Source organism: Anomalospiza imberbis, chromosome 22, assembly GCF_031753505.1.
Source record: "Anomalospiza imberbis isolate Cuckoo-Finch-1a 21T00152 chromosome 22, ASM3175350v1, whole genome shotgun sequence".
Classification (NCBI taxonomy): Eukaryota; Metazoa; Chordata; class Aves; order Passeriformes; family Viduidae; genus Anomalospiza; species Anomalospiza imberbis.
The window spans coordinates 2628229-2654884 of NC_089702.1; the positions used below are offsets into that span (position 1 = coordinate 2628229).

General features: G+C 39.9%; 1 protein-coding gene across 6 annotated transcripts; it reads left to right on the forward strand.

Moving 5' to 3' along the window:
- The first annotated feature begins 558 nt into the window (after positions 1–558).
- MPP3 (MAGUK p55 scaffold protein 3) lies at positions 559–26435 on the forward strand. Of its 6 annotated transcripts, none has more exons than XM_068212090.1 (19): positions 559–686; positions 3525–3635; positions 4886–5004; positions 5490–5567; positions 7869–7949; positions 8456–8593; positions 9523–9604; positions 10418–10503; positions 11958–12032; positions 12995–13191; positions 14826–14890; positions 16055–16075; positions 17735–17776; positions 19532–19696; positions 20390–20470; positions 21853–21946; positions 22687–22795; positions 23930–24052; positions 24963–26435. In XM_068212090.1, the coding sequence occupies exons 2-19, from the start codon at positions 3611–3613 to the stop codon at positions 25140–25142; spliced, it is 1761 nt and encodes a 586-aa protein (XP_068068191.1). In that variant the 5' UTR covers positions 559–686; positions 3525–3610; the 3' UTR covers positions 25143–26435. The 6 variants fall into 6 exon arrangements, with proteins under 6 accessions (XP_068068191.1, XP_068068189.1, XP_068068192.1 ...); XM_068212088.1 differs by having other exon boundaries at positions 24960–25302; XM_068212091.1 differs by having other exon boundaries at positions 17738–17776; positions 24960–25302.
- The last annotated feature ends 221 nt before the right edge of the window (positions 26436–26656 follow it).

Below are 26656 nucleotides of genomic sequence, written 5' to 3' on the forward strand. Positions count from 1 at the left end.
TTGTTAGCAGGCCCGGACAGCTTGGCTCCTGAGACAGGCAAGGGTCTGCACAAGGCTGAGCTTCTGGGGTAAAATGCCAGGTTCAAGGGGGGATATGGGCTGGAGGCTTTGGGAAAGCTGCACCCTCCAGGTACCTCAGCAATGGGGAAAGGAGCAGGGCACCGTGCTGCCAGGATAAAAGGGAGGCTGAGTCCTCTGAAACCCCGAGAGACAAAACCCCGCAGGCGTGTGCCCCTCCCTTAATTCGAATAAAGTTAAAGAACTCGTCTGTCTCTTTTTTGGACATAAACCTCTGGCGTTTTGGACTCTCCCGACAGTCCCCAAGGGTGACTTCAATAAGGGAAATCTGGAGGCCGGGCCGAGGCAGCTCCCCGGGGACAGCCGCGTCCGGAGCCGCCAGCTGTGGGGCGAACCCCCGGAGCGGAGCTGGCAGCACTAACGCTGACGGTGCTGACACCCCGATTTCGCCGCGGACCGCCGCTCCGGGGCGATCCGGCCGCGCTGCAGCCGCCCCAGCCGCCCCTCAGGCCGCGGCAGCTCGGGGGCGGGAGGCAGGCGGGAGGGAGGCGTGCGTACAACGGCTCTGAGGGCGCATGAGCGGGGTGCGCAGCAGGCTGCGGGCAGCTCCGCGGCCGGCCGGGGCAGCCTCCAGCGCCGCAGGAGCCCGGGCCGGGCCGCTCCCGCAGGTAACGGCGGCCCGGGGCAGCGCCGGGCCCGGGGCGCGGCGCGGGGGCTGCTGAGGCGGCGGGGGCGGCGCCATTTTGCGGGCCGGGCTCCGGTGCTGCCTTGGAGGCGCGGCCCGGCGTGAGGGAGCCCGCGGGTCTGCTGGCTGCGCCTGGGGGCTCGGTCCGGGTTGGGGCTGCCTGGTGGATGTGGGCCCGGAGTGTGCTCGCTGAGCGCGGCCTCGCGGCTCGGGAAGCAGCTCAGGCAGGGCCGACTCAGGCAGGGCCGACTCTCTCCGGTCCGGTGCGGAGCGCAGCCTCGCTCCGTACGCGGTGGAGCTGTGAGGAGGTCTGGGCCCTCAAGTGTCACCTCCGGCAGAATCACCGGCTCTGTGGAGCTCACAGAAAGCTCTCTCCGGGGCGGGACAGCCCTTGCCGGGGTTGCCCGTGGGGTGTCAGGCGGGCCCCCACACCGCCCGAGGCTGCCCGGCTGAGCCCGGAGCGCGCAGCGCGGCTGTGCCGGGCCCGAGCGCTGGGCCGGAGCTGCCCCCTGACGTGGGGGCTCGGAGGAAGAGTCCGGCCCCGCCGTGCCCAGCAGGGTTGTGCGGTTTTGTCTGTGCTTCGGTCAGCACCAGAATAGAGTCTTTTTCCGTGCTGGAGTACGTACGGTATCCCGCGAAAGAGCTTCACTCAGGTTTGACAGGAGGAGAAATCCTGTGTGGCCGTATCTATCACCCATGGCCCGGTCAGGATACTGATGTATCTTCTGACCTAATCGCTAGGGCCGTGTAAAATGTTAAACTGCAGATGCTTTCTGAAAGCAGCTATTGCTTTGAATGATACAATCTGGATTACAGAAGCTTTATGTAGTGTTAGGCTGTGAACCACAATAGGTTTATTCTCCAAGTTAATGGGGATATGCCAGGTCATATTATGCTTGTTTTATCTCCTGCTTTGACCCCATGGCAAGCATCAGTTCAGTTTATTTAGCCCTTTCAAAACATTAACAACCCTTTTTCTAGCTAAGAAAGGTGTTCCAAGGGGTTCAGTCTTGGGAGCAGCTGGTCAAGGATATGTGTGAAAATTGAATTAACTTTTGGGTAGATATTTTTAAAGAGGAAAAGTGTATTTGAGCCTATTGATGCTACTAATGATGAGAGGAAAGATTTATGGTTTTGAGACCCATCTTGCAAAATACCACATGCTGGGGCTGATTTTAATAGCTCTGAAGCCAGCCCTGGGTATGGAATGCTTTTCATTCTTTGGAGTGTTCATTCCAGGCAGTTCTGTGTAACTGGATTTTTACAGAGCATGGAAGATGCCTCTAGGGGAAGCCTCCATTTTGATTGCTGTGCCTAACTCGACTAATTCTGATGCTCCTGAGTTTGCTGTCAGGTTTTTAAGATGCTGAAATGTGTGTTTTCCAGGTTCCCGTGTGGGCTTTTTTTTTCACTAAGAACCTGGAAAATAACTTGGCTTTTCGTGGGGTTTGGTGCTAAATAGGTTTGACTGTAGGAAGCACACAGTGTTGCAAAGATGAAGCATGCAATTAAAGTGCTTTCTTATAATTTGAGAATATTTAAATATGTGTCAAATGAAATGCCATAGTCAAGGAACCAAAGCCATTGAATGAATTGCCTTTAAATTTCTTCAGCATGAAGTGTGTGAGTGAAATGTTTATTTCTTCTAAGCAGTAGGTAATAAGAGTGTTTAAATATTAAGGTATGGTATATATAATGCACTGGAGCACAATCCATGGATTAGAGTGAAATTTCAACAGTTAATTTATTTAGAGAACTCCAGCTATGTTTTGATGCTCAGATGGATTAATTAATTGTAGTGGTAGAAAATACAGGGTGTAAAACACAGGTGACTGTTGAGCTTAGTATTTCACTATGTTGTAGAGAAACTCAAGAACCTAGAAAATTCTAAATAAGTAAATGCTAATTTGCCATGCTGTACTATGGTATTTTCAGGCAGCTAATCAAGAAAATTTGAATTGGAAGACCATCAAACTTGTTTCATACAATAAAACTCTCAGAGACTTCTCTACAAATAGAAACACAAGGAGCATCCTTTTTTTTGTATTCAGCAAAGAGTTGGAGTATGTTGTGCTGTTGTGGAAGTTTATTTTTATGCAGATACTACTTCAACGAATTTTATAAGCATGAACAAGATTGTAAGTGCCCTGAAATATGTTTCATCTTGGACTGGCAATTACATGCATAGATTCAGTTTTGATTTTTTTTAAATAAAAGAAGAAATATTGCTCTGGAGTAATTTGCTCTCAGTGACAAGAGAAATCTGCAAGAGAAACAGCAGCAATTTCTGAGCAGTGGAAGTAGCTTTATTTTTTATAACAACCTTAGTACCTGTGACCAAGGTTGGTAGAGTGCCAGTCCTGCCAGCTTTAAGGAGCTGCATGTAACTGTAGCATGGTTTCCATCAGAATCCCAGGGATGTGTGCATTTCTTTGAGATGAGCTTTTAGGAAGCCCCAGAACACCTTGTGATGTGGCATCTTCCTGCATGCTCTGTTTGTGCACGTGGTATTTTCCAGTGCTTTTAAACATCCCTTTTCTTCTGTTTTTTCAGACAGTTATTTAGACCTGTCTTGAGAGATACTCTCTTCAGCCTCAGCTTTATCCAAGATACAATGTGGTTATTATATAAACTATTATTTTTCATTTTACTTACATTTTTCATTACATAACCTAGTATTTTACATTGTTACTTGCACAGCAGAATAACTGCAGAACTCTGCTCGATCCAGGTTAAACTGGAAACTAGAAATTTGCTATTTTTACATGCCTGACATTTTTCTTGCATACTTGAGCTTAGGTATTATGTTTGCTCGTTTCAGGTCTGCCTCTGAACCACAGCCCAGAAAGAAGAAACAATCCTCTTGCTTGAAGTTGAACATTTGTCTCTAAGAGTAAGAACAAAGCCATGCCAGTGCTTTCAGAAGACTCAGGTAATTCAGGTGCATGCTTTCAACAGAACAGTGATTGAAATCTTATCATAGCTGTTTCACACATAAAATCTATTTAAATAGGAGTAAAATGTAATAGAATTAAGATAATTCAACTGGAGTTTTTAAGCAATAACCTGCAAGAAAGAAGGCAGAATATAAAAGGTGAAAATTAATAAAGTTTGTCAGGAAACAGTTTCCTAATAACCCTAGAGCACCTGAATATATTCTGATAGACCTGAATATATTCTGATAGGCTCCTGTAGGCAGAGTTGGACCTCTGAGTGCAACAATGCCTTCTACATGTGCTTATTAAAGATCAGCCCATATATATCTGCTGCTTGCTGTGTCATTTCTTAATATTTTCTGAACAAGGCTTCGTAAATTTTGTAAATATTCTTCCTTTTAACTTAAAATAAGTGACTTTGTTCAAGGCTACTTTACTAGCTTCTCCAGTATGCTGCCCAGGGAGAAGTCACAGAATATTAAATGATGCTTAGGGCTAAAGCAGGAGTGAGTTTGAATCTCCTGGATCAAAATCCACTCTAAGGTTCATGGAGAGAATCGCCACAGGAATAGATTTGAACCCCCTCCACCTTTTTTTATTTCCTGTTTTGTTTTAGTCTTGTGTTCCCAGACATGGTTCACCAGGAAAAATCTGGCGTTTGTCTGGCTGTGTGTGCTGAAAAATTGGGATATTGGTGATTTAAATACTTTTTAGAAAACTAGCCACAAGCTTTGATTCCACCACAATGGAATTCTTACACCTATCCTTTCTTCCTCTGGTCAGGCCTGGCTTTTTTATAGGTGCCTCAGAGTGGAAGGGGCAGGATAACATTTGTAAGCAAAGTTGCTGGGGAAGTAGAGCTGGTACCTGTGCAAAAAAGGAAGTCATTCAGTCATTTTGAGAGTCTGCTGTGGTAATAAAAATTCAAAATTTGTAAGAGGGAAACAAAGGGTTCTGGAAACAAGGAGTAATAAAAGTGAAGTGGGAAATGTGAAAGATAATTAAAAAATATATATATATTGCTTTGTTAGCTTTTGCCTTAATATGATGGTGTCTTTGACACTTATGAGGGGAGTGTTGCAAAATGAGCTGTGGATAAACACAAGATAAACACAAGTGTCCTTGCAAATTTGATGATCACCAATGTGGTGCCCCAATAAATGTAGTGACTGTTAAGTCCGCAGTAGAAGGTCCTGTGAGAAATGCTGTGTACAATGTTTTTGTTCTGTCCTGAATTTAAATTTAGGGTTGCATGAAACTTTGGCCCTTTTGACATCTCAGTTAAGACCTGATTCAAATCATAAAGAGGAAATGGGATTCCTTAGGGATGTCTTCAGTGAAAGGAGTCTCAGCTACCTGATGAAGGTAAAAGTTTGTATTTATTCATGTACATTCTCCTTACAGTTTACTTTTTCTCTGTTCCCTTGATTTATCAACCATTTACTTTGCCAAACTTTTTTTTAAGAATTCTGTACCGACCACAGCATGTGTGTGTTTAAGAACAAACACTAATAATGTTTGACAATTAGCATATTTTGTTCAGAAATAAATTTTTCTGCTCTTCTTGCTAAAATGAAGATACAGTACCCCATAGCTGAAAAGTAGTGTGAAATGCCTCCATTTTTTCCCTTATGCTCCTAAAGTCTTTACAGATTTTCTGTCTGAAACTACCATGAGGAAAAAGAAGACTTAAGAGTCCTAAACAAAACAAAAATAACCCCAAGAGATATAATTTATCTGAGATATGTCAGAAAAATAATGTTCCTTAAATAGAAAAATATTCCAGTGTAGGTATATTTAGAAAGTTTTGTATCTCTCGGTAGAAATGTCCCTGAATAATCTTTTTTCAGATTCATGAAAAGCTCCGTCATTATGAAAGACAGAGTCCAACTCCTGTTTTACATAGTGCAGCAGGATTAGTTGAAGATGTGAGTAAAAATTCTTGTCTCATAATTTTCCTATTATTTACACTTGCTTTTCTAACAAATCAAAGCTTTGTAATTGTACTATATGTAAACATATTTCTCATCTTTCCCAGCTGTCTTTGTAATCTGTTGGCCACGATTAATCAAGGAAATGAGAGCTCAAAAATACCAAGTCATTAAATGTCTAGTGAAGATGGACACATTCAGGTAGAAGGAAAAGAGATTATGAATGTCCTTCCTAAGGGAGAGGCTGCAAAAAGCATTCAGCCCTGTGTTGACAATAGGCTATCCCAGCTGAGCATTCAGTCTTCTATTCAGCCTTAAAACCATGACAACCCAGGCAGCACTGCTGTTGGGTTGGGTTGGGTTGGAGGGACCTTGAAAGGTGATCTCATCTAACCACCACAGGCAGGCTCACCTTTCCCTAGATCAGATTGCTCACAGCCCTGTTTGTCCTGATTTTGAACATATCCAGAGCTGGGGCATCCCAAACTTCTCTTGGCAGCCTTGTTTCCAGCATCTCACTGTGCAGATGTTCTGGCATCTCACTACCTTCATCATAAAAAAATTCTTCCTTATATCCAATCTAAATCTGCTCTTGTTCAATTTAAAACTGCTGCCCCATGTCCTGTCAGTACAGGCCTTGGTAAAAAGCTTTTCTCTCTCTTGTAAGCCTCCTTCATGTGCTGAATTGTCATAGTTGAGACAGAGACAGCACAAAGCAACACTCTCCATTTTCAGAAGGCTTCAAACTGTTTTTATTATAGCCTGCATGCTTTTTATACATTCTTACAAAACTCATAAGCTTGCTCTTTACTCATTGCTCACCAGAGACAAACAAAGTGCTGATTGGAATAGGCAGTTGCATGTTTCTCTTATTTATCCTTCTTTCTTTCTTGGTTTCTGTTGTCAACGACCTTGGTAGGAAATTCTTTCAGGGGTAAACATGGATCCTTTTATCAGACTTCCCTCTGGCTCACAGAAGTTGCTGTAAAACCTCTTCCACACTAAATGACAGCAGTAAAGTCTCCCCCAAGCCCTCTCTTGTCCAAGCTGAGCAATCCCAATTGTCTCATCCTTTCCTCATAGGAGAGGTGTTCCAGCCCTCTGAGCATTTTGGTGATCCTCCTATGGATACACTAGAACAGGTCTGTGCACTGGGGACTCTGGAGCTGACACTGCTCTGGGTGAGGGGGTCTCATGAGAGCAGGAGAGACAGGATCACCTCCCCTGACCTGCTGGCTGCTTCTCTCCATGCAGACTGGGATATATTGCCATTATGTATCTGATGTTTCATCTACCAGCATCCTCAGGTCCCTCTCCTAAGGGCTGCTCTCAATCAGTTCATGTGCCAGACTGTTCACAGAGCAGAGTTGTGTCTTAGATTTGTGTGTACACGATGCCTTGTGCCTGTGAAGTGAAATTTATTCTGCATTTGCTGGCTCTTTACATGCACCTGTTTTCTCCCATAGCATAGGAAGGGGCAGTGGAAGGTTTGGGAGCTGGAATATCTCCCTTTTCAAAGTCAGGAGACCCCAGTGCCCCCCTTAACATACAGCACACCCCCTCTCCCTGTTCCCACAGACAGTGTACCACCTCCACAAAAGTTTCAGCATTGCTACCTGTCAAGTCATACAAAATTTTCATCTGCAGAATAGCAGAGAAGTTTTTTATAGAACTATATGACTTCCCTGCTTAGAACCCTTAACAGGGTAAAGAAATCTCTTTTGCCTCAACCCATTTTCCCTTTCTCCTCCCTCCCCTGCTTTCTCTCTCTTCCCACCCACTCAGCCCAGTGCAGAAGTGCCTCCATTATTTCTCTCATCTTTCATTTTAAAGGCCTGAGAGTCCAGGGCATATTTTGGTGCCCGGGTTTTGCAGGGGAACAAGGGAAGTTATGTTGCATGTTCCACACAGGTAATACTAGATGATTTCAGAAAGGTTTAAAGTCTTTTATCAAATAATACAAGAGCGTTGTTTCAGGTATCATTTATGTATTCCATATAGAACTTAAAATTTCAGAACTTGCTCCTGAAATTCTTTTGATGGAATAACTCTTAAAATGTATGTTTAGGGATTATGATTGTGACTCCTAATGCTGTCTTCTGTACTATCTAATAAAAATAGCTAAAGAAACTTTTGGTTTCTTTCAGGTTTCATACACTATGGACTGGGATCAGTTTTGATCTGTGCACACTACTTTGATGCATTACAGATGTTAGCAAACACTCAACAGAAATGTAAATACATGATCTTGTTCAGTGGACTCCCTTAATTTTGAGGTTGTAAATTTTTATTTTAAAGGTAATAGAAGAGTTGCAGACAGCACCAGTGAATAATGAAGAAAAAGAGCTGCTTCAGCTGTTGTCAACACCACATCTCAGGGTAAAAACCACATTGAGGATCTTAACAAAATGCCTTTGCAGAATTGTAATAGAACATTTTGTAACAGAAAAGTTAAATAGAAGCCTCCCTAGGAGAAAGGAAAAACCTCCTCCAAACTTCTTTTCCACTGGGATTTCCTGCACAGACTTTAGGATGTGAAGGAAATTGAAAAGAGACAGCTTTCCAGCATAATGCACCATGCTGTCTTCCATTCCTCCCTTCCTTAGTGTTTTCTGAGGGACCAGGAAAGAAAAGGAGAAGAAAAGGATGCCTTCTTGCTTTTCATTGTCCACTTTGCTTTTTGTTTTGCCTGGATTTATTTTAAATATTATCATATACCAGTATATAGTTTACATGATGGGTAAGGTAATTGCTAAATCTTTTTTAGAGGATTTGTGGTGAGGGTAGAAAGGGGGAGGTTTAATTTTGCTGTAATACTGGAAACATGAGAATGGGAATTGTAGTATTACTCCATTACATTACTGTTTTTTATTTCCTTTATGCAGGCAATGCTTATAGTACATGACACTGTAGCACAGAAGAACTTTGACCCAGCTCTTCCACCTCTACCTGATAATTTTGATGATGATTTTGATGAGGAATCAGTGAAAATTGTTCGGCTAGTGAAAAATAAAGAACCCTTGGTACATATTAGATCACCCATCTCTAGTCATAAAACTTTATAGTGCAAGAGTGTTATTGAGAGTATGGAGGAGATACTTGAAGATGTCATCAAATAGCCTTCAGAAGCTGGGAGTGTTCTGAAGCTTATAAAGTAACATAAAAAATAATTTGGTAAATGGTAAATGCACCTTCACAATTTTGCATTTAGATGCTTTGTGGGCATAGTTTATAATGCCAGTTAGCACAGGAAGCACAGTGAAGAAACTGTATTTGTTGGAGCAATTATGCTGATTATATGTATTAATTCTTTTGACACTGTAGCTAGCATTCAATGACTTAATGTGTTCATTTGCATGAAAGTCAGTGAGAGTATGTTCAATACCTGTGTATAAGCATTGTATTGTCAAGGTCCTAAATTTATACAAATGGAAATGGAAGAATTGATTCCTTAAGGAAAAACAGTTGTATTGGGAAAGAAATCTGCTTTTTGTGTACCACAGTAGTAGAAGGGAGCGGTGACTGAATTTCTGATTAAAGTTTTGTATTGCCAGCAGAGGTAGGAGGAGGGAAAAGAAACCAATTACTTGGCTTTTGTTGTTTTTACATGTAAAAGTGCTGACTGTATTGTATAAAGATTCAGAAGAAGAGGAGAAAGAATTTGTTACAATAAGCTGTTTTGCACACTTGAGTGATTTTGATGACCACAATAATGCAGGGAGTATAAGCACTTATCAAAGTCAGCAGAAAGGAAGGTGGGTTCATCTTCCCATAGTCACTTGGCATGGGCAAAACTTGAGTAATGGTGGAAATCATCAAGGAGAAAGAGGAAATCCATAGAATAAATTAATTCCAGTTGAAAAGACATAATAGCATACATGTTATTTCACTGCTTGCTAAATTCAGGGCAAATTTCTTACCTTTTTTTGGGTGGGGGTATGTTTCATTTCAGGGAGCTACCATCAGAAGAGATGAGCACACAGGAGCTGTGATTGTAGCAAGGATCATGAGAGGTGGTGCAGCTGATCGCAGTGGTATGATTGCAGTAGTACATTTCTGAAGTTGCATTTGGAAACCTCTGAAGTTTCCTAAGCATGCTCTGAGCATTTCTGTATTTCATCAGGAGTCTGTTAATCTAATTACATATGCTTTTTATTGAATTGGCCATTAGGAAAAAATGAAAACAGAGATGAAAGATGTATGTTTGAGCTTTAGAAAATCACAAAGAATGTTTTTAACTTTTAATCTAGTAGCTTGGTTTATTCAGTGTATCATGTGTTGCTTTCTGTTTGCTTTACTGAGAAATCCTTTTATGTCAGTTAAGAATAGCTGTATCTATGACAAGTACACAATTTCTTATTGAACTGGATAAACAAATGTAAATCTTGTAGAGTCTCTTCGTGGCTTGTTAAAAAAAATTTAGTCTAGCATTCTTTCTGTGAGTGTGAAGTATTGATCTGTCAGTTGACAGGCATGTCATTCCTGCCTTTAAAATCAGCAGCATGTCTCTGACTTCTTAAGATTTGGGCACACTCATGAAACTATTCCAGTTTTTCATACTTAATACTGATCACTGATAGTGATTTTCCAGAGTACCTTGCCACAAGTTGCCTGTCTGCATGCTGCTCTCATTTGAGACTGTGCTGCATGGATAAAAAGGTGCCATTAGGAATAAAGGCAGGAGGCTCTGAGGCACATTTCCAACAAAGGCACTTGGCTTTGGTACTAAATCCATCAGTCTGGATGAGGGAGGAGAGGAAGTACATGCTAATGACTTAGGCTGGACATCAGAGGAGTAGTGCTTTCCAGTCTCTAGACCTATTTTAATTTACTTACCATCTTTTCAGGTCTTGTCCATGTTGGAGATGAACTAAGAGAAGTCAATGGTATTACTGTGCTTCACAAACGGCCAGAAGAAATAAGTCAGATTTTGGTCTGCACTGATTTTCATTTCAAGATCTTTTCTGTTTGGTGATCTAGTAATTACAGTAGATGATGAAATTTAACCATGAGTTTAAAATATAGAGCTAAAAGATGCAATCCCTGCTTGTCTTTGCATTAAGAGTTTTTCTTCTCCCAGTGGATTAGTCTTCTCCTTTTGACTTCAGAAACTTCTGCGAACTGGATTGGTACCAAGTAAGATACAAATACAAAGTTAACATGTTGCTCTGTCAAGAACTTCCCTTTAATGCTTTGTATATGGCAAGCAAACTGCAAATTAGATACACCCTCCTAGAAGATGATTCATAATGTGGTGTGTTAGGAAGCTGAAGAGAGTCTTGTCTGTGTGTTCAGAGTAGAGCTGTCAGTCTGTTCTTTACCAGATTCCTGGTGACATGAGCAATTTCTTGCTTCAAGCTTCTATAACATGAATACCCACGAATCTTGGTAGAAAGTGTTGTAGCTCTTATGCTTCTTTATCTCTGACTTCCCTCTTGTGGTGTGGTTCCCCCTTGTCTTGGTGTGGAGTTAGGGACACGGTAAGGAGGCTGGTGTCAGCTCCATCACCTAATTTCAATTTAGATCAAATAATCCCAAATAATGCCAGTGACTACTTTTAACTTTGGGGGTGGGGGGTATCAAAACCACTTAAATAGTGTGTAAGGCTTTATTTATGGGGATCTTGGGATACTCTGTATCTGTCCTGTGTAATTTCTAATTACATATGTCCCATGTGAGTTAATGCCTGAAGTGAAACACTTTCTTTTTCATGGTTTATTTTCTGAAGAAAAGCTGCAAATGTTTATCTGTGTTTGCTTTTTAATCTGTGCAGAATTGCAGGCTTCTCTACAACACAGTTCATCTCATGCAAAATAAGGCATCTAAAACAGATAAGATAAACCCATTCTAGATTTCTGAAAGACCTAGAAGTGCTTTTTAGCTTACTATAACTAATAATTGTAATTTCCTAGCAAAGATTTCTAGAGTTAAAGTAGGTGTTTATTTTGTAGAAGCTTACATTTCACTCTAACAACTTAGCCACTATGTGGAGAAAACACAGCAGTATTTTTCAAAGCAGCACTCTAAAATGTCTGCAAAAATTTAAGTCAGTGTTGTACTAAAAGCCACAGAAGTATGAGAAGTATGTAACATCCTTTGAACTGTAGCCCAGAAATCAATGCAATTGCTAAAAGCAAACAAAGGAATTTTAGTGCAGGTCTTAATATGTTTTAGCCAAGTAGTTACTGTGGATGTCTCCTTGGGCAAGACACTGTTGTGGAGTCACGGATCATCCTGATATTCTCTGTAATGCAGTTAAATAGTGGATTAGCTTGGCCTGTTAGAGTTCTGAGGAGACAGCTGCTAGCTCCTTAACTGGAGCTTGAATAGTCTGCATTTTATCCTTGTCCTGCTCTCAAAGTATAAAACCATTTCTGTTTTTCTCAGGCTCAGTCTCAAGGGTCAATAACATTGAAGATAATTCCAGCCATCAAAGAAGAAGATCGTCTAAAAGACAGCAAGGTATGCAGCTGAAATGCTGAAGCACATCTTCACACCCCTGTGAGTGCAGCATTCCTGCTGCTCCAGTGGGAGCTGCCACAGGCACATAATTGAGCTACAAAGATAGCAGAGTGCTTTCTTGTGCAGTACCCTTCTGTTCAATAGAATTACTTGCATGACTCTTCTCCTCTCCATCTTGGCACATGTTCTTTTATAGCATTTCAGAAATCCTGCCTCTTCTTTTTGGTAGGTGTAATTAAATTTAGTGTTCTGCTGTCTCTTCTCATCATGGCAGCTGTAATCTGTCCATTATCTCTGGGCATTTTGCCACTCACTTGAGTGAAAATGGACCTCTCACCAAGCAGAGCTGCATTCACCATGTGACCCCATCAGCCCATTTCATCTGCCCTACCTGATCAGCAATAAGGAACTGCTTGACTGGTCCCCATAAGATTGCTCTGTCAGCCTCTCTCCTTCCCTGATTTTGGTTGCTGAACTTTTCCTTGAAGCCCACAAATCACTTTCTGAAGTGGCTCTGCTGTTGTGTTAAAGTGTGTTAAGATACAAATCCAAAGTTGAATAGTAGATTTTGATGCATTAAAGGAACATTTTAAGGACAGTATTTACAACTAGGCAACTTTGCCAAAAATCCATTTTTATTGTTTTCTCCCTTCCCTTATTTTTTTTTCAACCATTCCTTTATTGCATTTTGTACTTAATGTAGATTGTGATCATGTTTCTTGGAACTTTGGTCTTTTGAGTCTCATGTTCCACAATTCTGATATATAATTACTGGGTATGCCCTGGAAAGTTAATTTATTTTTCTGCATAAGCTGCTGGGTGTCTGTATTTTTGAGTGCTTGCGGGAGGGATAAAGTGTATATATCATTAGCGGCGTTAGCATTGGGGAAAGCCTTTTAAAAACAGATATTTGAAATTCCAGATAGGACGAGAAGAAATGACATGGTAGTTTTCTTTTGAAGGTGTTCATGAGGGCACTTTTCTGCTATAACCCCAAAGAAGACAGAGCCATTCCTTGCCAGGAGGCCGGGCTGCCGTTCAAACGACGCCACGTGCTGGAAGTTGTGAGCCAGGATGATCCCACGTGGTGGCAAGCCAAGCGTGTTGGGGATACCAACCTCAGAGCAGGCTTGATCCCCTCAAAACAGTTCCAAGAAAGGTTTGTCAGCAAAGATTACAGGATTTATTTTTCTTTCACGTGTATACAGTGTCACTATATTGATATATTGATTTTATGCCGGGTTTTTTTCACAGAAAATGAAGGGCATGGTCATGCCAGGGTGAATACAGCTGCTAAGGGGAAAGTGCTAAAAAACTTCATCTTCTCTAATTATATCATAAACTTCCTAGCTTGATTTGAGTGTTTTGCCATTGTCTTAATACTTTGTAGCATGAGGACAGAAGCACTTGCTAAACAAACAAGTATGTAATGAAATGTGGAATATCAGTCTCTTAACCATCTTGGCTTATGGTTATGTGACTGTATTTCACAGCCTTGTACTTCTACAGATTTATTGTCATTATTTTGAATTTCTGCACATAATATCTGATTTTTCTTCTGGCTCCTAAGACAGTATTTAGCTTGGACTGGGATACCTTCTAGGGCTTGAAGTTTCTCTATTTTCATAGCAAGATGCCTGTGCATTCTAAAGCAAAATATCCCTCAGTTCTTGTCTTTGCAGCACAGAAATCCTATTTTGAGAAGGAACCTGTTTTAAGCCATTGGTCTCACTTTGATTCATGCTGCAATTCACTATAAATGTCTTCTTTGGATTGTAGGTGTTACAGAGGGGGATCTAACAGTTGAACAGCTCTGATGCTGTTGCTGGCCTGCATGATTTCCATAAGGTTTCTAATTGAGGTCTTGACTCCACTACATGGAAGCTCCTTTGAAACATGAGGCAGATTCTGCCTCTACAGCTGTTTCCTTCTTCCTGGGCATGCATATGTGTCATAAAATGCTCCTGCACTGCTGCACTGCAGTCTTTTAAATTTTTTTGACATTGCAAACAAGTAAAAAGAATATAGAAGTTGCTTCAGTGTCTGTTTCCCCTGAGTGACTGTATTTATGCCTGAGCAGCATCTTTTGTCTGTTATGAATATTGCAAAAAAAACACTTGGGAAGAAATTGTGGTTCAATTGCCAGCCGTGAGGGGTTTATTGAGGGCTGGATTTTTGTGCAGGATTGTTGGGATGCTTTTGGTGTTGGGTTTTTGGCAAGAGGTGTTGAGCAAATAGGAATTGTGATCTGGTTTGTGATTTTAGCACTTATGAAAATTTTACTTGATAAGTAAAGTGTGTGATAAGTAAAGTAAGTGTGAAAAGGTTCTTACCTTTTCACACCAGCTGGGTGACTTGGTTTGTTTACTAGTAAATAATAGAAAACCTCAAACTGATCTGGAAAAAGGTAGATAATTTCTGCTTATGCACAGCTCAATGAATGCTTTGGACAAAGGTTATCCAGTTTTCTTAATGTTGCAAAAAAAGATCATGTGGGCAAAAGGGAAATATAAAAAAAACCCAGATTGGTAAGCTATTGATTTCTGTGCTCTGATATATTAAAGCATAGAATGTTTTAGAATTTTCTTTTCATTCCCTTGCCAGTAACAATCTGAGACTGTCACAGTTTTAAATAAAACCTTTTAAATAGTTAAATCAGAGACATTTTAAACTTTTTTAGAAAAAGCAGTATTTCATTCTTTATTTTCCATGCTATATGTATAACATGCTATAAATGCTCTGTAATTCTGACTTTCCATATCTAAAATATGATTTTTTTTTTTTTCTATTCAGACGTCTGACTTACAGGAGAACAACAGGCACTCTGCAGAATACCAGAACTCTGAAGAAACCATTATGTAAGTCTGTTCTGTTCTTTCAGTGATGTTTTAATTGACCCTAAGTTCTCAGTATTTTTCTGTTATTTCAATAATGATGTGTTTGACTGTATTTTGCCACTGATTGATATTTTAAATACCATCTGCCATTGGTTGATAGGCATGGACACAAGCTGCCATGGGGAGGATTTGGGTTTGAGCTTTATCCAAGTTGCTAGTGCCTATTGTTTTCAAACATCATAGCTGTCCCTCTCTTCCTGCTCTCAAGAACATGAGGCTTTACATATTTAGATGCCTTAAAATTTGCTAGTGTTCACACTTTTTCTATGGTTTGAAATTTGAAAGCTGCAAAAATAACCTAATCCATACTTCTCAAAATTCTTATGTGAGTGTATGAAACTACTCCAAACTCATATGAAAATAAAGTGTAGCTTTAAGGAGCATAAAAATCACTGGAGCTGGAAATATAATCTGTATTTCAGGCTTAATGATAAAGAGTTGGTCTTAAGTAGACTTGAGAGTGATTGTTGTTTACAGCTCTTCAGTCTCTGACACTGAATTATTCACAAAACCTCTACTTGTGAGGAAATTCCTAGGGAGTGCTGGAAAGCAGAAGCTGTTACAATTATCCCAAAATGTGTTTCTGTTGCTCTTGGGTATTTTAGCACTGTTGATGTGGGGGGAAGCCTGTGACTGTGTGCAGCCAGGATTGTGCTAGGGCTGCCACCCTCGTGTAGACAAGGGTTCTGGAAATGGTCCCTTTTGAGTAATAGAAGTGAATTTCTGCCTTTGGTGCATGATGAGATACAGGTATTCTCATGCTACAAGGAGGGAGGATGCTCAATCAAGTTATAAAACAGTATTACTGATGAAAATGAAGCTTTTCCAAATTAGTTTCCATTACACTCAAATTAGGAGGCATGTAATGAGGAGTGCTGCTTCAGCTTTATCTGGGATTTTTTCAAGACAATTAAGCTGCTAACTGGTTATAATAACTACATTTCAGCCCAAAATTCTTTAATCAGTTGATAAAGGTATTGTATTGCAGTACTTTTTTTTATGATAGGAAAGCCTGTTAAGCAAATTAAACCACAAGAACCTTCCTTTTCATTTTCTCTAATTTTGATCAATTATTTGTCCATCTTTTAATATCATCCCAACTCTGCCTTTCATGCTAACTTATAGATGATCAGTCTTCTGACAAAGGTAGGTGCTCTCCTAACTCACTTTCTGTCTGAATATAAAGAACCAATGTATTTTCTGAAATACTTGCTACAATTCCAAAGGGAACAGTAGATATATTGTTCCTAGGATATTTTCTTTGTGAATTATTATTTAATCTAAGTCAGATTGATGACTTAAGTAATGGTAACTTCCAAGTTTGCTTCTGAGTCAGAAGAAAAGATTTGTCTTCTGAGATGTATTTACATGTTCTGTAGGTTTCTGAGTGAGGTTCAAAGACTTGCAAGTTAAATGTAGTCTTTCTAGCTGTATGTTTAAAAAATAAAGAAATAGTGGGGTTTAACATTTTAGGGCACACATGTCAATCCTAAGTGATTTGTCTTCATTGCTTTCTGTGTTATTTTCATTATGAGCAACTCTGGGCTTATGCAGTTTATATGTCATGTACCAGCTGCCTTTCCAAATATCAGGTATTTCCTGCAATTCCATATGCTGTGATATTTTTTTTTCACATTACAGTTGCTTGTTGATATTCATATTCCAAGTATTAAGTATTCCATCAACTTTGATGAAAGTACTAATCATATTCTGGAATTAGAGTATAGCAGTCATGGCCAGCTGTCAAAGCACAGTCTGAAAGAGCTTGCCTTGAACAGCAGAAAACAAAAAAACAAAACAGCTCTGATCTTAGCTATGAATTGATCTTACTGCTATTTGATTTTTTTTTAAATTTAGGCAGAATGTTCTGGGAGTACACATTGGCATTGCTTGGTTACAACTACTCATTAAAAACCAAAGCACTCTCTTGGCTGGCATCTTTGGTTAAAGTTCTAGGTGCTATAGATTTTTGCTTGTGGTTGGGTTTTTCCCACACACCACCATCCCAAAATGTTCTGTAAATATTGCAAGGGCACAGGTTTCTAAATGTTAACTAGGCATCCCTCTTTCAGGAAGTATGAGAACTCAGTATTTGTCTTAGGATTGCAGAGTATTTTTTTGCAGCTAAGTTATCATGGTTTTATTATGCACACTTTGGGGGCCTTGGGGGTGGTTGTAATTTGAGGAGGGACAGGTTGGGGGTTTTTAACATGGTATTTTACATAGATGTATATGATCAAAGCATCAAATCTTTATTTTTTTAATAAAGAATTAATAAGTAATGATAATTTAACTCGGTCAAAATGAAGGAGGTTAGAGTTCATCTTTGTAATTTCTGATGCCCTTTTTTCTAGCCCAAATGATAATGAAATATCAGAAGAGGAAATTTTCATATATAATCATATTCATGTATAAAGTTATTAATTTAAAAAAGAGCTCTGTGTTTGTAGAGTCTTCTTTTTTACTTAAGCCTGAGTCTCATACTTTTACCAGCAGCACTAATCAAATGTCATGAACACTGAAAAGCATAAACTCTGGGAACTGTAAATACCAAGATATAAAATAGTTCAATATCAGAGTCAAGGATTTTTTCAAATATAAACCACTAGTCAAGGCAAGTATTTTTTTTAGTATTAGCAATGATTATATTAAAAAAGTATGTGCAAACAATGCAGGGTATAAAATTTCTTTCCTTGCCAATGAGCCCGACTTGTATCACACGCATTGTCTAAGATATTTCCTTCCTCCCTCTCACTTTCCTTTCCCCTGTGCCCTACCCCCTCTTCCTTGCTTTCTAATTTACAGAAGACTGTGACTGTGAAGGCTATTTCAATGGACACTACATAGGTGAGTAACCAAAACCCTTTACCTCTTCCCTAGCATGCCCACCTCAAAGAAACCCAGAACCAAAATGAAAACAAAACACTCCCACCAAATAAAAACCCCCCATAAAAACCCACCTCCACATTAAAAAATTAAAACTGGACTACTGAAATGAATTTCCCATACATTCATAACTTAGATTATCTCTGTGAAGAGGCATAATTTGACCTTGACATAACCAATACTTGGCAGTTAAAGTTATATTAGGGGATTTTATTATAGGTTGGGTGTTAGGCTTTCTATCCCATATGCAATGGGATGTGAGGTTTTCTGTCCCACATGTGAGGTTTTTTTATCCCAAATGCAATGGGATGTGAGGTTTTCTATCCCAAATCTGAGGTTTTCTATCCCACATGTGAGGTTTTCTATCCCATATGCAATGGGATGTGAGGTTTTCTATCCCAAATCTGAGGTTTTCTATCCCACATGTGAGGTTTTTTTATCCCATATGCAATGGGATGTGAGGTTTTCTATCCCAAATGTGAGGGTTTCTGTCCCACATGTGAGGTTTTTTTATCCCATATGCAATGGGATGTGAGGTTTTCTATCCCAAATGTGAGGTTTTCTATCCCACATGTGAGGTTTTCTATCCCATATGTGAGGTTTTCTATCCCATATGCAATGGGATGCGAGGTTTTCTATCCCAAATCTGAGGTTTTCTATCCCATATGCAATGGGATGTTAGGTTTTCTATCCCATATGTGAGGTTTCTTTATCCCAAATTAAATGGGATGTGAGGTTTTCTATCCCAAATGTGAGGTTTTCTGTCCCACATGTGAGGTTTTTTTATCCCATATGCAATGGGATGTGAGGTTTTCTATCCCAAATGTGAGGTTTTCTATCCCACATGTGAGGTTTTTTTATCCCATATGCAATGGGATGTGAGGTTTTCTATCCCAAATGTGAGGTTTTCTATCCCACATGTGAGGTTTTCTATCCCATACTCAAGGTGATGTGAGCTTTTCTATCCCAACTGTGAGGTTTTCTATCCCACATGTGATGTTTTCTATCCCATATGCAATGGGATGTTAGGTTTTCTATCCCATATGTGAGCTTTTCTATCCCAAATGCAATGGGATGTGAGGTTTTCTATCCCACATGTGAGCTTTTCTATCCCATACTCAATGGGATGCGAGGTTTTCTGTCCCACATGTGAGGTTTTCTATCCCACATGTGAGGTTTTCTATCCCACATGTGAGGTTTTCTATCCCATACTCAATGGGATGCGAGGTTTTCTGTCCCACATGTGAGGTTTTCTATCCCACATGTGAGGTTTTCTATCCCACATGTGAGGTTTTCTATCCCACATGTGAGGTTTTCTATCCCACATGTGAGGTTTTCTATCCCACATGTGAGGTTTTCTATCCCATATGTGAGCTTTTCTATCCCACATGTGAGGTTTTCTATCCCATATGCAATGGGATGTTAGGTTTTCTATCCTGTATGCATATTTTCCCCCTTCCCTGGAGCCCCTTGCATTTTTTGGATCAGCTGCCAGCAGCATTCTGCTCCTTGATCTCAGTTTTAATATCTTCAACACCTTTTCCTAATGGCAGCAGCTTTTATTACAGATTTCTCTTATAACCTGAGCATATATGCACTGATTTGATTATAGACAAAATTTATGGGAATAACTCACATTTGAAGACAATAACTTGAAGCTGAACAAGCCTGAACATCTGGGTAGGTGGGAACATGTATCTTCTGTTTCCCGCACAGCTGGTTTACGCAGGAGCTTCAGGTTAAGTCGTAAAGAGAAGGAAAACAATGGGAATGAAGGCAAGCAAGCAGAGCAGGCAGATGGAGCAGAGTTCCTCACATATGAAGAAGTCACAAAATATCAGCAACAGCCTGGTGAACAGCAGAGGCTGGTGGTTTTGATTGGTAAGGTACCCAGTTGGTTCAAAATTTTTCACATTTCTCCCTCTTCCCTTGTCCTGCCCTTCCAGGGGCTTTATTTAGATGTTTGCTTTGGGGTGTTTTGTGGTTCTGGTGGGTTTTTAAAATGCATTTCTGTTTTTTTGTCAGAACTCGCTCTTTTATTTTAAATTACATTAAAAAACAAAGAGGGAAAAAAACTAAGCAAGGAATCAAACTCACAAAATCCTTCTAAAAATAACGATGCAGGACTATTTCTCATTTTTCTGACTCACTTTCCCTTGGTTTATACTCCAGTGTTTACATAGGCTGTCAGAATTATTGATGAAGAGGCAGATGTTAGAATTACCTAACAAGATTTTGCATGCAATTGCATTTCAGCTTGTCAGCCTTGTACTAAGCCAGTTTCTCAGGATGCCCTAAAATTCAAGGGTATCTCATAGAACTGACAGCTAGGATCACAGATTTCCTGATTTAGTGTCTGCCAAGTGACTGTCCAGCAGTTGTTCAAAGAATTACATTTGTTCCTGTTGATCTTCAAAGCAGAATATGGCAGAGCAGGTCATGAGTTCTCTCATGAAGAGGTTTCTGCAAGCACACTTCTGAATCACATTCTTTGTGTGCAACTGATATATTTATTTTCTGCAGTATTTCATTTCACACAGAAGCCTATCAGACAGTTTTATTTGATTTTATTAGGTTGTTTGGGGGCCAAGTTAAGTGAGCTCAAGCAAAAAGTTGTGTCAGAGAACCCCCAGGAGTATGGTGTTGCAGTTCCACGTGAGTAAAATTTACTGATTTGTGTTTGGTGGATCTTCATTCCATAAATGCTGTCTAATGAATGTTGTGCCATCTGCACTAATGATAATTTGTGCTCTGATTATTGATTATATGCATATTTCTGAAGTACTTCCCTTTTTTTTCCTCATTATAATATTCTGTGTTTGCCCTTAATAGGTGAATATTTGTGAATATAGGTGATTGGCATGCCTGCATTTTGGAGTTCTGTCAGCTCAGTGGGGTTTTTAAATTGTGTTTTTCTGAGTGGGCAGATTGCGTTTTCTCCGTGTCTGTTAAAAGAAAAACTGAATACAGGAAGAAAAAATGGAATGTGACTAGCAAAAAGAGCTGGTGTGATAAACTAGTATCTTAAAAGTCAGCCAAAACATTGTGTGTTTAAAAGAGGATGACTTTTCTTGAGAACAGCATTACAGCTGCAGTTAAAAAAAAAAACCAGCAATAAATCAAGTCAAAATTTGGGCAAGATTTTAAGCTGTTGATTAGTATATCTAGGCTGTTCAAACAAGCAAGTCAGAGTAATAGAGAAATTAGTGATTCTTGCATGGCTTTGTGGCTAGAGTTACACTGAATTTTTTTTAACTGTATTATTTTCTAAAAAAAAAAGGAATTACCAAATACACACACAAAAATCAGTTCTTATTTTTATTCCCCAAAAAGCTACTTTTTGAATCCAAAAAGTTAACCTTGAGGGCAGTGTTTATATGTTATTTAAGACCTTTAAAAAGAAAGTTTTTCAGGCAGACTTTAGTAAGTTCGCAAAAGAAGCCAAGTGAGTAATTCCTACTTGATTTTAAACATACTCAAAAAAAATAGGAGACACCACTTTTATGGTCTGGCACAGATTTGCAGAATGATCATCAAAGCTTCTCCTACAGTAATAACAATTATAAAGAAATTGCACCAAAAGTAAGGGACTCACATAATTATGCACACAATACCTTGGGAAACAGCCATGAGTATTCTTACTGTAAATTCAAAGGCAGCATAATAGGACTCTATATATTTCCTGGTTTTATTTTTGAGCTTTCCAAGAAAATGAGAGTCCAGAATTCCCAACAATTAAATTACACTGTTTTCTGTAGGATATACTCTGCTAAATCTACCAGGTGTAAGAAGGGTGCTTCCTAATTTTTTTTGTTAGTTACAGCACTCCTGGGAGCAAACAACTGCATTTTTGGTCATACAATATATGAGATTGAGTTTAAAACAAAATGTTATGGTCTGATTTCTATTTTGTTCATTTGAATTTGCCACTGTGTAACTTTCTTGTTTGAAGTTGTGAAAATGTGACTGGAACTAAGTAGAGAAAACGTTTGCAAAGGCTGATACGTCTCCCATGTCTTGCTTCCCTTCTCTTCTAGATACAACAAGGTCAAGGAAAAGTCATGAGAGAGAGGGAGTAGAATACAATTTTGTTTCCAAGCAATCATTTGAGACAGATGTACAGCAAAACAAGTGAGTTAATTTTAAGATACTGGTATAATTGACTATTTAAAAATATTGCTTGTTCAGTTTTACATCGCATGAATACCAAAATCAGGTGACAAGTTGGACAAGCTGTATTAGAAGGATTCAGCTTTCTAAGTACAAAGCTCTTTACTGAGTCTGGACTGTCAGAGCAAACTCAAACATTTAGCTGAAAGCAATTTAGGAATAACATCAGTAGGAGGATCCTGAGTTAGAATTTAAACCTGCATTAGTCTTCTGATCGGTCAGAATTGAATCTAATGAAAGTAACAGATACTTGGTTAGGCCTGCTGTCTGTTTAATGTGATGGGCAAAAAGTTTCATTCACAAGTCTCCTGGAAAGTGTGTGCTAGAGTCAACCTGTGCTTGTACCTGCCATTGTGAGCCCAAGTGTCTTTCCTCCAAGTTCAGGTCTTTATTAGTCTCCCAAAAGATGGGAGAACTGCAGTCCATTTCCTTGCCACATTTGCTCTGTTTTCTGTGAAAAATATCCATTCTTCTTTCCCTTTTTGTCACTAGTGCTGATTAACTGTTAATGATTTATAAAGAATTGCTGCTAAGCAAGGAAGAAAAAAAAAAGTGGAAAAAATAAAATCTCTCCCTACTCACCCCTGGTTTTCTGCCTTTCTCCTCCCTCTTTGACTGCTTTGAACAGCTATCAAATGTTCTAAGTTAAATATTCTTAATAATTTTTGTAGATGGTATTTAAAAGTGTATTGACTTTTTAGATTTGTGGAACATGGAGAGTACAAAGAAAATTTGTATGGCACAAGTCTGGAGGCAATCCGGTCTGTGATGGCCAAAAAGAAGGTTTGTTTGGTGGATGTGGTACCTGAAGTAAGTTCTGCAGCTTATTTTAAAGAATGCAAATATGATTTGCATATTGCTGCCTGAGCAGAATGGGACTCTTGGGAATGCAGTGCAGTGGTTACAGTTCCTACATGTGCAGCTGGGACATGCCTTGCAAATGAGACTAGATACTTAGAGAAATAGAACTGTGAAAGATGCATTGGAGTAGGACCCACGAGGGATAATTTTGGATGATTGGCTTTAAGGCATTTACAGCATGGGGTGGCAAAAGCTGATAGGCCAAGAAACACTTACAGTGTGTTGTAATTAGGAAATGGTTGGCTTCTGATTGTGATGGTGTGAATTATAACATCTCTATTGTCTCACCCTTCACATGGGACTGAAAATAGAACAAAAGTTTTTAAAACACCTCTCAGTTGCTCCATCTCTGGGTCAGAAAAGAGTATAATCCAACACAGCCTGGTGTCTCTTTAGTAGTCCTCACTGTGGGACTTTTCCCTTGCTGTAGGACTAATGTGCATCCCTGTCCCAGCCTGCTCAGCTCCTGGAGACAATCCTTAGAACAAAGTTGTTGTTTCTATTCTAGTTCTGATTTAAAAAAGCTGGCCATAGCACACCCACACCCCCCCAAGGCTCTCATTAGTAGGATCTCAAAGATACAGTTCCCATTTTTGGGTGCAGATACACAATACAGTAACATCATGAATCACCCCAGGACAGGAGCAGTGTAAGCAGTGCCAGTAGACCTGCTCTTAATACCCCCATGCTGTGAGTTAATACTTGAAAGTTTGATCCAGATTTTCTAACTGGGCTGGGAAAAGGCTTGTGGTACTACCTCAAATGAATTCCAGGTTTAACATTTGCAGTGTTTGGCTGCTTAGGCAAAGCAAACCATTATTTGTCCATGAAGTCATGGTGTTTTATACTTTCCTCGGTATTTTTTGCCATGTTCTTGGAATCACAGTGCTATTCAGGCCATGCTCCGTGCACTCTTGTGTGCTAGCCAGGACACTGGCATGAGCCTTTGTTTGAAGAGCAAGATTGCTGTGGTCAGGTGAAACCACTGAAACCAGTCTGAGTCTAGCATGGACATGTAGCAAAAAGAAGTCTTATAACAAAAAAAAAAAAGAAGTCTTATAACAAAAAATCATCTGTTCACAGGCAGTAAAGCACTTGAGGACTCCTGAGTTTAAGCCTTATGTTATCTTTGTGAAGCCTCTCATTTCAGAAAAGAAAAAACATGTCTTAAAATCTCAAATGTCAGAAGAAATCTCATCCCCCTTCGTAAGTATTCCAACTTCTAATCTCTTCTTTTTAGACATGAAAAAAGTATTTGGGCTAGCACCTCTGTTACATGAAAGAGCTCCTCTTCCATAACAAGAGCTAAAAAGTGGGGCACTAAGGAGGTGCTGTAGCCTTTCAGATGGAACTTCAGAATGGAATTTTTGATTCTTTAGCTACTCAGGTTTTGAAGTAACATGAAGCCAAGTGCCAGTCTTCCATATGAATCTGGGTACATCATCAAAGCTGCAGCAGGGGAAGCTGCTGCTGAACTCAGATAAACCAACAATCATTTTACATTTCTGATGAGCAGCCCATCAAAAGGTGATGGTAGCCAGCTCTTTGTTATACCCCCAAAGTGACACCCACACAGCCAGTGTTCTAATGGTGTACTCATAAAACACAGTATGTGGATGTCTTGAGGATCAAACCTAGATCAGCTGCAGCTTGGTGATGTGTAAACCTGAACAGAGTGCATAATGTCATTATTTTGGGTAACCTGAACTTAAATTTATATGTTACAGAACTTAATTCACTTGGTTAGTTTTTGTGTAAGCCCTCAAAAATACTGAACTTGGGACAGCATTTCTTTTCAGTTTTTGAGGAGTGTGGTTCCCATATCTTGGGTTAGGCAGTAACTACAACTACATAAAATGAAGTATCACCATTTTATGTCACTCCTGTAACATATTTTCTCCCTTCCCTGAGACCCCTTGCATTTTTTTGGAACAGCTGCCTGTGGCATTCTGCTCCTTGATCTCAGTTTTAATATCTTCAGTACCTTTTCCTAATGGTAGCAGCTTTTGTTACATGTTCTCAGAGTAATGACTCATTGTGCTAATATACTTTAAAATGCCAGTAACCAGAAGGGCATGCTGTAAACTTCATACCAATATCTTGTGTTGATCAGCAGGATGAAGAACAGCAGGAAATTATTAATTCAGCAGCATTCATTGAAGAGCAGTATGGCCATTTAATTGACACTGTACTGGTGAAAGAAGATCTCCAGAGTGCATGTAATGAGCTGAAAACTGTGTTAGATAAACTAAACAAGGATTCATTTTGGGTGCCAGTCAGCTGGGTTAGGTCATAGCTTGTTACCATGTTTAAGAGAAAGACTGTATAAAAATGTTTTGTAAATACATGAATTAGAAAAGGCAAGTACATTGAATTTGCTTCAAAACTGCTGGTCTTACCTAGAAGGCAATAAATAAAGACTGTATGAGGAAACACTAAACAAAGTCACAAGCTGACACTGCCTTTCTGAGTCAAAATTTTGAATAGCAGCTGTGATTTAGAAGTTGATACTCAGACCAAATAAGCCAGTCCAGTCTTGTATGGATCTTTAGACTGGAAATTGTGCATTTTGTTACAGTGGTGTTTCACAGAGGGTCCCACACTTCCAAAGCATTTTGTGCTGAGACACTGACAAGATGTAAGCTTTGTCCTTCGGCCACAATTCTACCCACAAATTTTGTGGCTAGATTTAAAACCTCAGAATAAAGTACCCTTGGGAACAAGCTCCTTCAGCTGGGCGGGAAGTGTTCTTTGGAGAGAGGTTACACCATGCCAGTTACTCAGAAGTTCAACTGGCCAGCAAAACATGCTTCCCTTCACACAGAAGCGTTAATTGCAAATCCTTTAGTTAGGCACTAAAAACTAAGCCAGCTACAGAAGGGTTTTATGTCCATCACATTTCCCAGTACTCCACGTTGTCTTGCACAGGTCGCAGGTCTGCTCAGCCACAGCTTATGCCCACTTTCCCAGTCACAAATGCTGAACAACCTGGGAGTGTACCTGTATGACTGGTCAACTTTATAGTGTACGTGAAAACAACTGCTTATGGTTCTAAAACAGGACAGCTAAGAAGCTTTGTTCCTGCAAAACATCTTTGCCTGTGCTACTTGGTGGGACAGCCTTGACACCAATGGAACAGCTCCAAAAAGGGCGCTAAAAGGAGGAGCTACAGGTCAAAATCATCATCCTTCCAGCACTTATGACTACTTCTGTTCCAAATCTGGTAAAGGTTTCCAGAGCATCTAACTGGCCTGAAGAAGAAAACTGGTAGAGGACCTTGTATATATATGAGGAGACTTGAATATACAGTATTTTTGAGTGGGTCTTAGGAAGATGCAGAGATGATTCTGTAGCTGTGCTTTATACTTGGGGGATTTTAGGGGAGAGCATTGTACAGGTGCATGTTAGCTGCAACTACTTTCTGGTTTCACTTGCCTGCTGAGGTCTAATATTTCCTGTGTATTGTGCCCTTTAAACAAGACCTTTTGGTGTACCAGTCCTGTTCCTTATATCTTAACAGATGATGTTATTCTTGTTCCATGCCATTTAGCAGAACTAGAAGCTGCATATTAAAAGCACATTTCTTACATACCAGTGTCACTGAATCTACATTCTGTCAAGCCCATAAAGTTGTGTAGAAGAAGCACCCCCATCCATCCTCTCCAAATGGCAGCTTTCATGTATGGTCCTGCCCATGGGCATTGAGGTTCTGTTCCCACTGCTACAAAAACAAGAACTTTTCCCAGGCAGGTCCCTGCACTTGTCAGCGCTGCAGCCTGGTGGCCTCAGAAAATGCTGAGGACTCCTCCA